This window comes from Dipodomys ordii, unplaced genomic scaffold (genome assembly GCF_000151885.1).
Source record: "Dipodomys ordii isolate 6190 unplaced genomic scaffold, Dord_2.0 Scaffold17, whole genome shotgun sequence".
NCBI classification, from domain to species: Eukaryota; Metazoa; Chordata; class Mammalia; order Rodentia; family Heteromyidae; genus Dipodomys; species Dipodomys ordii.
Genome location: NW_012267233.1, coordinates 11,246,563 through 11,259,331, shown reverse-complemented (window position 1 = coordinate 11,259,331; position 12,769 = coordinate 11,246,563). Strand labels below are relative to the sequence as shown.

At 40.4% G+C, this 12,769-nt stretch overlaps 2 protein-coding genes across 2 annotated transcripts in view; one reads left to right on the top strand and one right to left on the bottom strand.

The window, feature by feature from the left end:
• Window positions 1-5,867, top strand: part of Vps13b (vacuolar protein sorting 13 homolog B (yeast)) — a 548,051-nt gene extending 542,184 nt beyond the window's left edge. Inside the window, exons 59-61 of the mRNA XM_013012393.1 lie at window positions 162-264; window positions 886-1,135; window positions 4,511-5,867. Coding sequence (XP_012867847.1) covers window positions 162-264; window positions 886-1,135; window positions 4,511-4,759 — 602 coding nt within the window. The 3' untranslated portion in view covers window positions 4,760-5,867. The remainder of the gene's footprint in view (window positions 1-161; window positions 265-885; window positions 1,136-4,510) is intronic.
• A 953-nt stretch (window positions 5,868-6,820) lies between these two features.
• Window positions 6,821-12,437, bottom strand: LOC105982753 (cytochrome c oxidase subunit 6C). Its single transcript, XM_013012425.1, has 3 exons — window positions 12,290-12,437; window positions 8,753-8,881; window positions 6,821-6,918 (listed from the first exon to the last, which is right to left on the bottom strand). The coding sequence occupies exons 1-2, from the start codon at window positions 12,401-12,403 to the stop codon at window positions 8,768-8,770; spliced, it is 228 nt and encodes a 75-aa protein (XP_012867879.1). The 5' UTR covers window positions 12,404-12,437; the 3' UTR covers window positions 6,821-6,918; window positions 8,753-8,767.
• Between the last annotated feature and the right edge of the window lie 332 nt (window positions 12,438-12,769).

Genomic DNA, 12,769 nt, shown 5'->3' with positions numbered 1-12,769 from the left:
GTAATGTGTAATGACTGTCTCTGCATTCGCATCCAGGAGGAGATCATTTTGGGGTCTGTTCTGTAACATTTTATGGATGGCTCTAAGCAGGTGACATCACTGTAGCATGAAACTGTTTCCCAGAAAACTAGTAAAGCTCTTTTACTTCTCTTACCCCACAGGTATTTTACATGGAGCTGGACTTTCTCAACTTCCCAAACAGCGCTATCAGCCAAGTGACCTGCATGCTGACAAGGCTCCAAACAGCCATGTCAAATACGTCTGGTAAAATTACTAAGACACTTCCTTTACTTGTATGTGATAGCTCCTGGATTGTTCTCAGGCTAACAGTCCATGTTTTCTGGGGAGCACAAGAGGAGAAGTTGATGTGCTAGAGTGCACTAGAAGACTAAGGAAAGGCTGCTACTCACAGGTTTAAGGCTTTAGAACTCTTCTCTACAGCTTGGGTGTGATGGCTCACACCTGTAATCCCTACACTCAGAAGACTGAAGCAGAAGGATTGCAAATTCAAATCCAGCCGGAGCTACACAGGGAGACTCCATGTCCAATAAATAAATACATGAATAAATAAATAAAACTCTTCTCAACACTGACCCCTCAAGGAGGGTTGGTACATGGGTTGAGAACCCTGGGCCTGCAGAAGGGTCTCAGATTCCCTGTGGGAACTGGAGCTCTAATCAGGGTTATCATTTTAAATGAGAAAAATACTTAAAGAGCTAAATAGATTCAAAGATATCTTTACCAGGTTCTGTTCACCACAATGAGAGAACTAGTAATTCGAATTTATAGGTAAAATAACAGGATTACTTACAATAATCAGTGTACACAAGTTAAGTGGCTGTCTTCATAGCTAGCTCTTGGCCTCACTTACCTTCTTTTAAACAGGAAAATGCTTCAGTCTCTGGGCAGACCAGAACTCCACATGGCCCTGGATGTTGTTCTGGTGAGGGGCTCCGGCCAGGAGCATGAAGGGTGCTTGCTGCTGACAACAGAAGTGCTCTTTGTGGTGAGCATCAGCGAGGACACACAGCAGCAGGCCTTTCCCGTCACCGAGATAGACTGTGCCCAGGACAGTAAGCAAAGCAACATCCTCACCGTGCAACTCAAGCAAACAAGAGTGGCCTGTGATATGGAGGTACAGTCCAGAAGACAGGGTGATTAGGGCAAGCTGCCTGCCCAGGCAGGCATTTATGGGTCTCAGGAGTGGCTGCTGGAGACCAGGGGAGCTGCTACACAGGAAAACTGTGGAGGAGGTGGGGTGAATGTAGAGGGACTGGGAAGACCCCACCAAGCTGTGCAAGTGAAACGTGCAGAAAGCCCAGTAGGTAGTCAGGACCACCAGCCTGAGGGTCACCTGTCCTGTGATTCAAACAAGGCTCTGTTACGGTGTTAGGGGGTGCCAGAGACAGTACAGTGGAGTTTCAAAACAGTGAGGGTGAGGTGCGTGACAGCAGTTCTTGACAGTTACCTCACAAAGGAGGCTCCCTGGCCCCCATGCCACCTGGGAGAGGCTGCTTTCAGAAGAATGGATGTACTGACAAAACCAAACAAGATAAGAGCAGAAGGCAAGACCTTTGCAAGCTGACAAACCAGGGAGTTTAACATCCTCCCTCTGCTCACCTCTATGCCCAACACAAGAATTGGGGAGTAATAAGTTTGTGAATAGGTTTCTCTCCTGCCCACAACTTTGTATCCTGTGGCACTGTTTTCCCTGTTCCATGGGGGTAATTTCCTGTCTGGTACCTCCTGGAGACAGCTTAGGCTCCTGAAAACAATCCAAGTGGAATGTATGCTCAGGGGGAGCATGGGGAATGTCAAGGGTCAGACATGAACCCTGATCAGAATGGCCTCAGCTGCCTGCAGTCTAGCCTAGAGTAAGCAGGTACAACCAATGGGAAAAGGTACTCTGCCTCTACCTCCAAGTGACCGCCATTCCATGGACCCTGATTGTTCACCTATGGAATGTACCTCTTTTTTCCATATTGCAAGACAAAGGTAATTAGTAGCAAGCCAGAGCCTACTGAAGATTAAGTGATCTAGAAAGACACAAGCCTGTCCCCAGCAGGTCCTTCCTGATTCCTTCCTTCCTCATTTTCTTCTTGATATGAGAGCCTATTTCTCCCTCACACCAATGTTTGGGTACAATTATGAGAGCAGATGGAAAACAGCCAACCACAACAACTCTTAAGATTTCTTTAGTTTTTTGGATCACAATCAGTCAAGCTTTATGCTGAGGCTTGGCACCAGGACTACACTGCTGCTTTGAGTTGATGACTTTCTGGGAATAAACAGAGGTCAGATGTCCAGGCTTTGTTAGATCTGCCAAAAATCTTCTGATCCAGTTGACAATAAAGCAGCAGTGATCTAGCTACAAGACTTGGCAAAGGATAGTAGTATTATCTTAGTCCTTAGTCCCTAACAAGACAAGAAGACCCTAAGAATATCGGCCACTGTCATTTTTCTTTTTCTGGCTTGGGAAATGCTTTAGATCTTAAACTGTTCTAAGCGAAGATTGATCTTTTTCTGTTACACTGTCTTCAATCTTGGCTCTCCTATTTTGCATTTGAGAAGAGTGTGCAGAGGATTACCATAGTTGGAGGGGAAGAAAGCTGTTTCTCCAGAGGCTGTTGAGATGGTAGTGGGAGTCAGCATCCTTAGTTATCAAGGCTCAGACCATGAAATCACCAGGTTATGAGAAGCACCAGAGCTCTGGACAATTTAGTACTGGTCTTCCCTGATATCCAGAGGTGAAAGGAGGTTGAGATTAAAGAATGGCCGTAACAGAGGCAGGAAACATTAAGAGTAATACTGCAAGACAACCATTAACAAGCAGCACCTAATTCCACACACCTGCACTTGGCAGTGGCAGATATGCAGTTCCTCCACATTTTGCTTTCTCAAACAGCCCAGAGACAAAGCTTGGTTAAGAAGCCTACCTTCTAATGAGAACCAAGAGCAGCATTTTAAGCTCTTTGTATGAAATGGCCTTTCAGGTTTATTGCTTTTGCCTCCAGGGCTAGGAAACACAGCTCCTTTGAATTTTGGAAGGAATTAATTTGTAGATGACATCACCCAGTATATTCAAATATGGCAGGTTTCAAATTTTTTAAAATTAGCATTTGCTTTTCTTGGTTAAATGCAGCCATTTAAGGGGTAATTGCTTAATATGCCTGGCACATTACTGAAATCCCTTTTGAGAGGCTCAAAATGAGTCAGAAGGTCAATTTATTCCTTGGCCAGGCTCCTTTCACAACATGGGTTTCCTGCGCTGCTGTTCAGGAGGAGCAATTAAACCTTTTTGTGTATTCAAAGCTTTCCAGCTGAATCCTGGCCCCATCAGATGATATCATCAGAGCTCTGGTGTTGGCCTGGTAGTGAACAGCTTTCAACTGTCAGTGAATCTTGGGGGCCTTTGTTTCCCAAGCTCAAAAGTATGAGACCTGAACTCTTAATGGATGTCCTACTCCAGACAGGCCCCTTTGGTATCTCTATACTATCTCACTGGCTTTTTTCAGCTTTTTAAGACCATTACTACACTGTTTCTGGACTCTATACAACATTATAAAGTAACTCTTTACAATTCCACTACTTCAGAACTTAAAAATCTGTTATTAAAATGTTTATAATCCTTTGAGAGACACTCAGTAGGTAAAAACTACTGCAGGGTCAGTGGCTACTTAATTCTCAGACCTGAAGCTTGCACTGAAAAATTCCCTCTCTGCTTGATCTACACCCTAGATAGCTTACAGGACTTCAGAGTGGGAAGAATTTATAACTCCAACTGCCTTTGATGGTGCTTTCTCAGAAAATCTCACTTAAGAACCTAGGTAGTATATCTCAGCTCATTTTGAGTTCCACTGAAGATGAGCCAGACTTTTATGAACCATAAATGTACTCTGTATCCTCCCTTTTTTCTATAAAAATTTCCCCTTCCTTTGCCCACTTTTTCTGTTTTCTCTGGCTTTAAATCTTGACAGAAAAAGTTACAGTTTAATAGTTTTTAATGCTCTACCCAGAGCCACCGGTTCGAATGAGGTGCTCTTCTCCACTTTCTCTCAAAGTGAAGTTCTATCTAAAGTGGTTTTGGGAGCCAGGCTAACAGCTTTTATTTTTACCATGCTGAGTTTAACGTTAGCTAAGATTTGAGCTCGGGAAAAGACATCTTTATTTTTTGTTCCTGGGCTTCTTGGTAAATACAGATGTTTTAATAGAGTAAAAATTTTAATATAGTAAAATGTTATCAAATCATCTTCCAAGATGGGAATTTTATGTTACACTGGTGGGGTCCTTATACCGGATATTTTCATGCAAATTCTTTTTGGCCTGAAACTACAGTTGTCAATGCCATGTATCAGAGAGAAAATAAAAGGTGTAACAAGGTTTTAGACAGAATGACTTACCAGTTATCAAGTATAATGTACAAATGTATGAAGGAAAAGAAGTCAGTTTGTTACAGAAGACTCCTTATAAGAGGTTTGGCAACTAATGAGTCATCATTTTTGGATCCTAGGTGGATGGAGTTCGAGAGAGACTGTCAGAACAACAGTACAACAGACTTGTGGACTATATTGCAAAGTCATCTTGTCACATGGCCCCCAGCTGCTCTTCCATTCAAGTACCATGCCCTGTAACCGCTGTGGAACCACCCCCGTCCACTGTTAAAACATACAACTATCTGGCTGACCCACATTTTGCTCAGGTCTTTATTAGTAAATTTACCATGGTGAAAAATAAAGCCCTGAGGAAAGGATTCCCCTAAATCTGTTATAAGGAGTTACTTACTGCGTTTTTAGACAAGAACCCCAGAGCTAGTTGCAATTCAACACGGACATGGGGCCAACACTTTTCTAGTTGCAAGTATACCAATTTTCTAGACATTTCTGAAATTTTCTCCCTAAAACAAGATGGATTTTTAAAAATCCATTTTTCAACAAAATCCTAAACATGTTCTATTTCTACTGCACATAGAAAACATTCCTTTTTTTGCTCCAGAGTGCCACTTGCAAATTTCCAATATGTGGATCTATTATTATTCAGCTCTACAGCAAAATGTGATTCAGATTTAGAATGCATCTGTTCTGGAACAGGGATGATATCACTACTTATCCTGTATCTGCCAAGGTTCAGATTCTGGAAATGAAATGCTTAGGACTTAGTTCAACTTCTTGGATTTGTCGAAATTTGCAATGCAGTTCTTTGAGTGATAGCTGCCTTGTATATTGCCTTCACGGTCTGCATTTTACTGAACTTAACTCTTAACTGTCCAGGTAATTTTATAAAGTCTTAGTAGACAAGCTAAATAGTACATTTTTTTCTATGAAAAGACATGAAGTGCTCAGGTAATCTCAGGAATTAAGAACCCCAATGATAATATCAGTTCAGATAGTTTTCTTGGACAAACTGACTTGACAAAGCAATGAACAAGTCTGGCAAATATTATTTGGCATCTACAAATGGGTTTAACTCAAAGATCTGAGGTCACTGGATCTTAAAATGCTTGGTAAATATCTCATGGTCCAATTAATTTAAACATGCCCACTGACTGCATTCACATTTGGCCCTACAACTTTTTGCTATCAATTGTCAGGGTAAAAATGCTATTATGAAAGCTCTCTGATTTAACTCAGAGGTTATTGGCATGTCACCATTATATTATAATGTGGTTAGTGGAAAAACAGGCTAACGGACATTCAAGCTGAATATGAAAAATGGCTTTGATTTAGGAAAGTGACTTTTGGTCAACCTCAAGGATATTTTTAAGGATGTGAATATGTACTAACTCTTGTATGTGTACGTTTTATGTATTTTGCATACTCTCAAGTATTATAAAATTATTTAAAATAAAATGTCCTGGATTACTATGTAAACATCTACTGTTAAATGGACTTTTTATTTGGGGGTTGGGGCGGTCATGGGGCTTTAACTGAGGGCCTGGGCATGGTCCCTGAGCTCTTTTGCTCAAGGCTAGCACTCTACCACTTTGAGCCACAGTGTCACTTCTGGTTTTATGATGGTTAACTGGAGATGAGTCTCATACTTTCTGCCTGGGCTAGCTTTGAACCACAATCCTCAAATCTGCTTCCTGAGTAGCTAGGATTACAAGTGTGAGCCACCAGCACCCAGCTAAATGGACTTTTTATATTGTGTCTTTCACTGATAGTGTATTAAAGGTCACATCACCAAAGGAGCTTTTTACATTGAAGTTTTTCACTGAGTCAGTTCCTATCACCAGGATTCAAGTATCTTACCTATGAGTTAAAAAGAGTAAAATGCAGTTTATTAAGGGACTGTGATTAAAACCAGTGTTAATAAACCTAACTTTTGATACTTGCTGTAATATTAGCAATAAAATATTCCAAAAAAGCTACCACACTGCTGAATCATCAGCAAATATTACTCAATTCCAGCACTTGTTTTTCTAAATTACATATTCCAACTCTACAAACTTTACTCTTTAGCAAAGCAAATTCTAAGTACTCCTCAGTAATTGCATTTTAATTATCTTTGGTGACAGCAAGGCTATCCCATAATGAAAATGAGGCCCCAAGGACAGATTTTATTGGACTCACTGTCTAACCCTTCTGAAAGCCCACAGTACAGACACCTCATATGGGCTCCCAGACACTCCTTCAAAGCCAGAGCAATGGCAGCCAGAATTATCTTTAGTACAATAGGGGAAAAAAAATCAGAGCAACTAAATATTAAAGAAAAAATACTGAGATAATTTATCTTTACAATGTTTATAAGTAACTTAAAAATTACCAACCAAGTATGATGCTTTTTAATGCCCTGAATTATCAATATGAATAACTGAACAGACTTCGGTCCACAGTATTTGTTTATTTATAAGAGAAACTACTTATCAGCCCACATATTTATGTTTCATAGTTCAGGAACACAGGTCAATCCAAAGAAATTCTGTGAAGAGAAACACAAGGGCTAAGTTAATGACAAAAAATGAGGTTGGCATATATTCCTATTAGTGAACCCTACCCTTTGACTACTCACTTTCACCCAGCAGAAGCCCAGTTCAGGCTGTATGATCTGGAGACTCATTTTCCAAGCTTCTTTTCAAGCTCCTAATACACTACCTTTTTCCTCCTTACTCATACAGGAGAAAGGGGGGAAGAGGAGCAGAGACACTTTCACCATGTAAAAAATGGGAGTAAAGATTCCTAGCCAACCAAATTTAATAGCATATTATAAGGATTATAATTGAGGGCCAAGAAACTAATTCCTAGAATGCAGGATGGTTCAACACACACTATTAAAATATGATGCATCACAGTAACAGAAACCACATAAACATACAGAGAAGACATCATGACAAAACACTTTTTCATAATAAAAACAATTAGATACTGAAGTGCAATGTACTTATAATAGCTACTCAGGAGGCTGAAATCTGAGGATCACAGTTCCATGCAAATCAGGACAAGAAAGTCTGAGACAATTATCTCCAATTAACCATCAAAAAGCCCAAAGTGGAGCTGTGGCTCAAGTGGTACAGCACTAGCCAAAAGCAAACAAGCCAAGAGACAGGCCCTGACCTCAAGCCTTAGTACTGGTACTAAAAAATAAGTATAAAACATGATGAGCTCATAAATTATGTCAAACCAAAAGGAAGATGACTTGAAAGCTTTTCCTGTAATTAGAATTAGAAACAAGGCAAATGTGCCTGTTCCTGGCCACCTTCTAATCAATACAGTATGAAAAAAACAAAAGGAATCCAAAGAGGAAAAAGAAACAACACTAACAATTCCATATACAAAAATGTACAGAAAATGAGAAGGGATTGGAAAAAAAAAAAAGAAAAAGCATAGAAAGAAATGAAAGCAAAGTTGCAGAAGCCAAAATGAACTAAACGAAATCAGTTTCTAATGCCTATAATCCTAGCTACTCAGGAGACTTGAGATCTGAGGATTGTGGTTCAAAGCCTGCCCAGGCAGGGACAGTCTGAGAGACTCTTATCTCCAATTAACCATCAGAAAACTAGAAGTGGCGCTGTGGCTCAAGTGGTAGAGCACTAGCCTTGAGCTGAAGAGCTCAGAGACAGCACCCAGGCCCGAAGTTCAAGTCCCATGACATTTCAAAAAGAACAAAACATTAGGAATGAAAGAACATGAACAAATACATGGAAAACTACAAAATACCACTGAGAGAAATGAATGATACAAATAAAAGACATTTCAGAAATGTTCATTTACTGCAATGTTTAATATTCTACTGGCTCATACCTATAATCCTATCTACTCTAGAAGCTGAGATCAAAGCCAGACCAGACAAATGTCTGTAACCTGCAAAAACATGACTAGATATGGCTCAGGAGGTAGAAAACCAGCAGTAAGAGAAAAAGCCAAGTAAGAGTAGTGCAAGGCCCTGAAAAGATCCAGTACCAGCACACAAACACAGAAAAATTTCCCACATCATTTTTTGGCAGAAAAAGAAAAAAACTTGGTACAAAACTTCAGTAAAGAAAATGTAATCCTAGCTACTCAGGAGGCTGAGATCTGAGGGTCGTGGTTTGAAGCCAGCTGGGGCAGAGGAGTCCCTATAAGACTCATCTCCAACTAATCACTCAAAAACCAGAAGTGGAGCTGTGGCTCACAATGGTAGAGTGCTAGCCTTGAGCAAAAGAGCTCAGGGACAGTGCGCAGGCCCTGAGTTCAAGCTCCATGATGAAAACAAAGTGTAATAATGACATGCAAATTTATAGGACAAATGAGAACAGAGAACAAAGTAACTGTATTACCTTTACGTTCCAAATTCATTTTGCACTCTGAAAGATACCAGCCTTCCTCATCTCCTCAAAATCTCTCATGGAATCATAGTTTCTGTAGAAATCTGCATATGCCTTCTTTCTTGGTTCAGCCACACCAAACTAAAAAGAAACATTGAGGGACATCTTACAGATTTATGTTTATGTATATTCTTTCATCAGAGCCCTGCATTTTCTAAGGGGTAGAAGAGGAGATACAGATACAAGAAAGTAGTCTCATGGAAAATTACAAGCAAGTGGGGTTGCTCTTTGCCTATGAACAGATAATACCTTTTCTTGGGTGGGTAGTGTGTAGGAATGTTTGTATGCATGTCTGGTAAAACAAAGATACAGACTGGTAAGAGCCAGAGTACAACCCAAAAAGGTAAAAGACAGTATTTCTATATTCATGGTTGAGACATCCTAAAAACAGTTAGGTTCACTTTTAGCCACAGTATGGATTTTAAGGGAATATGACACTGATTTGTTAGGTGTCTACATCTGAATGACCAAGAAAACTTTCGATGTGATAAAAAATAGTTTGGGGTCAGCCTGGCACAGGTGGCTCATAACTATAATCCTAGCTACTTAGGAGGCTGAGACCTGAGAATTGCCATTCAAAGCTAGCCTGAGCAGAAGTCCGTGAGACTCTTACCTCCAACAAACTACTCAGAAAAAGCTGGAAGTGGTGCTGTGGCTCAAGTGGTACAGTGCTATCCTTGAACACAAGAGAGGATCAGGACAGAGCCCAGGCCCTGAGATCAAGCCCCAGGACCAGCAAAAAATAATAATATGGGGTGATTTGCATTTCAACACAGGGTCTAGGAGTTGGCAGTGCAACAAATGATGGAATAGACTCAAGAGGACCACTACTAATCACTGAAAGTCTTGAAACTGCTACAAGTGAAGAATCATCAAAGGAAATGATAAGAGGGAGCTCACTTTGCTGGGGTTTTGTTTTTTGCATACAAATGGGAGAGATGAACAAAATGAAGATTCTTTTACTGAAGTGGAGTTAAGCAACTTGATGAAGGTCTAGAAGCACTACCTAGCATGTGGCTCAAGCAGAATTCAACTGCTTATCTATGACAAAGGTAGAAGTTTTATTCTCCACAAAACACTGCTTAGTGGGTTTGTTTGGTTTATATACCAAACTCAAATCTAATACCTAATCAATATCAGTGTGTGCATTACAGAATGTAGAATCATGCTACTTGATGAAGAACTCAGTAAAAGCCCTCTGTCAAGTGTCTGCACTATCCCATTTCTTAATACAGACAGAAAATACAAAGTACTGAGCTCTATGTAACAGCCTAGTACAAAATGCCAGTCTGCTGGCTCTGTAGACCACAACTAACCTATCTAGAGAAACAGACAAAACTTGTCATTATACTTTTAAAGAATCTGCCAGGAAATGAGATTTTTTTTTTAAATTTCTTATATGCTCATAAGCATGGGAAAGGGAATTCAGTAATAGCAAATACTTCTGAAGAGCTACTATATTATAAATGATAGGGATAATGATAATTTAATCCACTACTCATCAGTAGGGCAAGAAACCAATGTAGAAGGCTACAGCCAACACTTCAAAAAGATAAAATAGAAATTAAGAGTGCATTACATATTTTGTCCCATCAAACTGTTTTGTAAATATGCAGTATACATTTATAATTTCTCTATACATACATACACATATATAATAAGTTAACTGAGTCACAATGCAAGAATATATTTTTGCTGTAGATCAAATTTTAAAACTTCTACACATTGAATGATGATAACCCAAAAAAATTAACAGATCTAGTCTGAGGACCACCAGTTAGAAATAATAAGAATCATACAAGAAGTTATAGGTCAGACTTGATGGCTGACAATGAGAGAATCAAGGAATATAATAATTACTCTATCATCCAGCCCTCCTTCCACATTCATTTCATATTCACTACACGGTAGGCAAAAATATTTTTATGCCTGTCTCTTTCAAAGGGTCCCAGATCATGCACCCATTTACTGCTTGTGTTCATTGTTATTCCTCTTTGCTCTCCAAATTCTCCCAAACCTTACAAGTTCAAATTCCACTCCCTGTAATAAAGAACTCTGACTCAAAATATCCTTTTCCCCAAACCACTTTTGATTCTATCAACATCTAATATATTTAAGCTCTCAAGGAGCTTTAGTCCTACCTTTTGTTTCCTCCAGAACACTTGGAACTACTGAATTTTAGATACTCCCTCTTATCAACAAATATCTTTAAACATCTGTGTATCAGGCAATGGGGTGGCACCATAAAAATCAAAGATATGGCTGGGTACCAGAGCTTAGAATTGAGGGTGAAGCTAGCCCGACAGGAAAAGTCTGAGACACATCTCCATTTAACTACAGAAAAATCCAAAAGTTGATCTGTGACTCAAATGGTAGAGCACTAGCTTGACCAAAAGAGCTCAGGGACAGCATACAGGCTGAGTTCAAGCCTCAGGACAAAAAAAAAAAAAAAGATACTTCCCTTAATGAAGCTCACAGCATAGCTAGAATATAGACAAAAAATTCTAAGTAGGAAGAATTTTAAAAATCTGAATTCTGCTGAGTGCCAGTGGCTCCACACCTGTAATCCTAGCTACTCAGGAGCCTGAGATCTGAGGACTGTGGTTCAAAGCCAGCCTGGGCAGGAAACTCCCTGAGACTCTATCTCCAATAAACCACTCAGAAAACCAAAAGTGGTGCTGTTGCTCAAGTGGTAGTGCTAGCCTTGAGTGAAGAGCTCAGTGACAGAGCCAAGGCCCAGAGTGCAGGCCCCAAGAGGGACAGAAAAAAAAGGGTAACTTTTCAAGGTGACCAACAGAATTACTGCTTTTCCTACACCTCTGCATTATTATGTACCATTTATTGAGGGGAGAACTTTGTTCTCCCAAAATTCATGTGTTAAAAGTCTGAATTTCTAATATTGAGAATATAACTACTTGGAAATATGTCTTTAAATTAATGTTTAAAATGAAGCTTTTAGAGTGAGTCCAGTATCAGTTGTGTTTTTTCAGGAGGAAATTAAGCCACTGCCAGGCGACCCTACAAAGAACCATGTAGAAAGAAAGATGACAAACTTCTATAAGCAAAGGTGAAGAGACTCAGAAGAAATCAAACCTATCTACAGATTTCAAGTATTCAGAACTATGAGGAAAAAAAAAAAAAAACCTGTCATCTAATTCGATCTACCTCTTTGGTTTTGGCAGGCCTAGCAAAATGACACAACTCCATCTTAAAATGGAAGGTAAGCTACCTATGAGGTTACCATCCCATTGAAGTTCAGGAAAGATAAGAATTCATTCGTTCCTTCCTTCTTTCCTCTCCTGCTCTCCACCTCTTTTTGTGGAGGGGATTAAACGCTACTACTAGAGCTTGCCCCCACCCCAAGAGGGAGTTTTTTGGAGGTCCCAGGTTCAAGCCCCAATACCTAAATACTCCTTAACTAATCTAAAAATCGTTTTAAAATACACACTCCATTACCTTAAACACAAAACAATAAACTAATATACATACCTTATAGAGAGCTGAGACCCCCAAAGAGACAATGAATGCTCCAACAATATGAATCCGCAGACGCTTGGCCAGAAGACCCCGCAACTGAGGTTTTGCCAACGTACCAGAAGACATGGTAGCAACAATCCTTAATAGATAAAGAGACAAAAGAACGTTTCAGGACACAGTAAGACACCTGAAGATCTCACACCCATACCGAGGCATTTTAACAGCTAGTGACTGGCTACTCCCACAGAGCAAAGGTGAGCGGTGGCTTCACCCACTTCATCTCTTCTCTCCGGCACTCAACTACTATTCCAAACAACCTGGTAACCGGGCAACAGCCAAGCAACCAGACAGCACACCTAACAAAAATACCTTCCCAGCCGTACACAGGTGCGAGCGCGGTGCGGCGCCCGTTTCCGGCCGAGGCAGTGAGTGGGTGGGGGGCAGGCGGGGGTCCCCGCCGGCCACCCCCCGCTGTAGGGGTGGGGTGGGGTG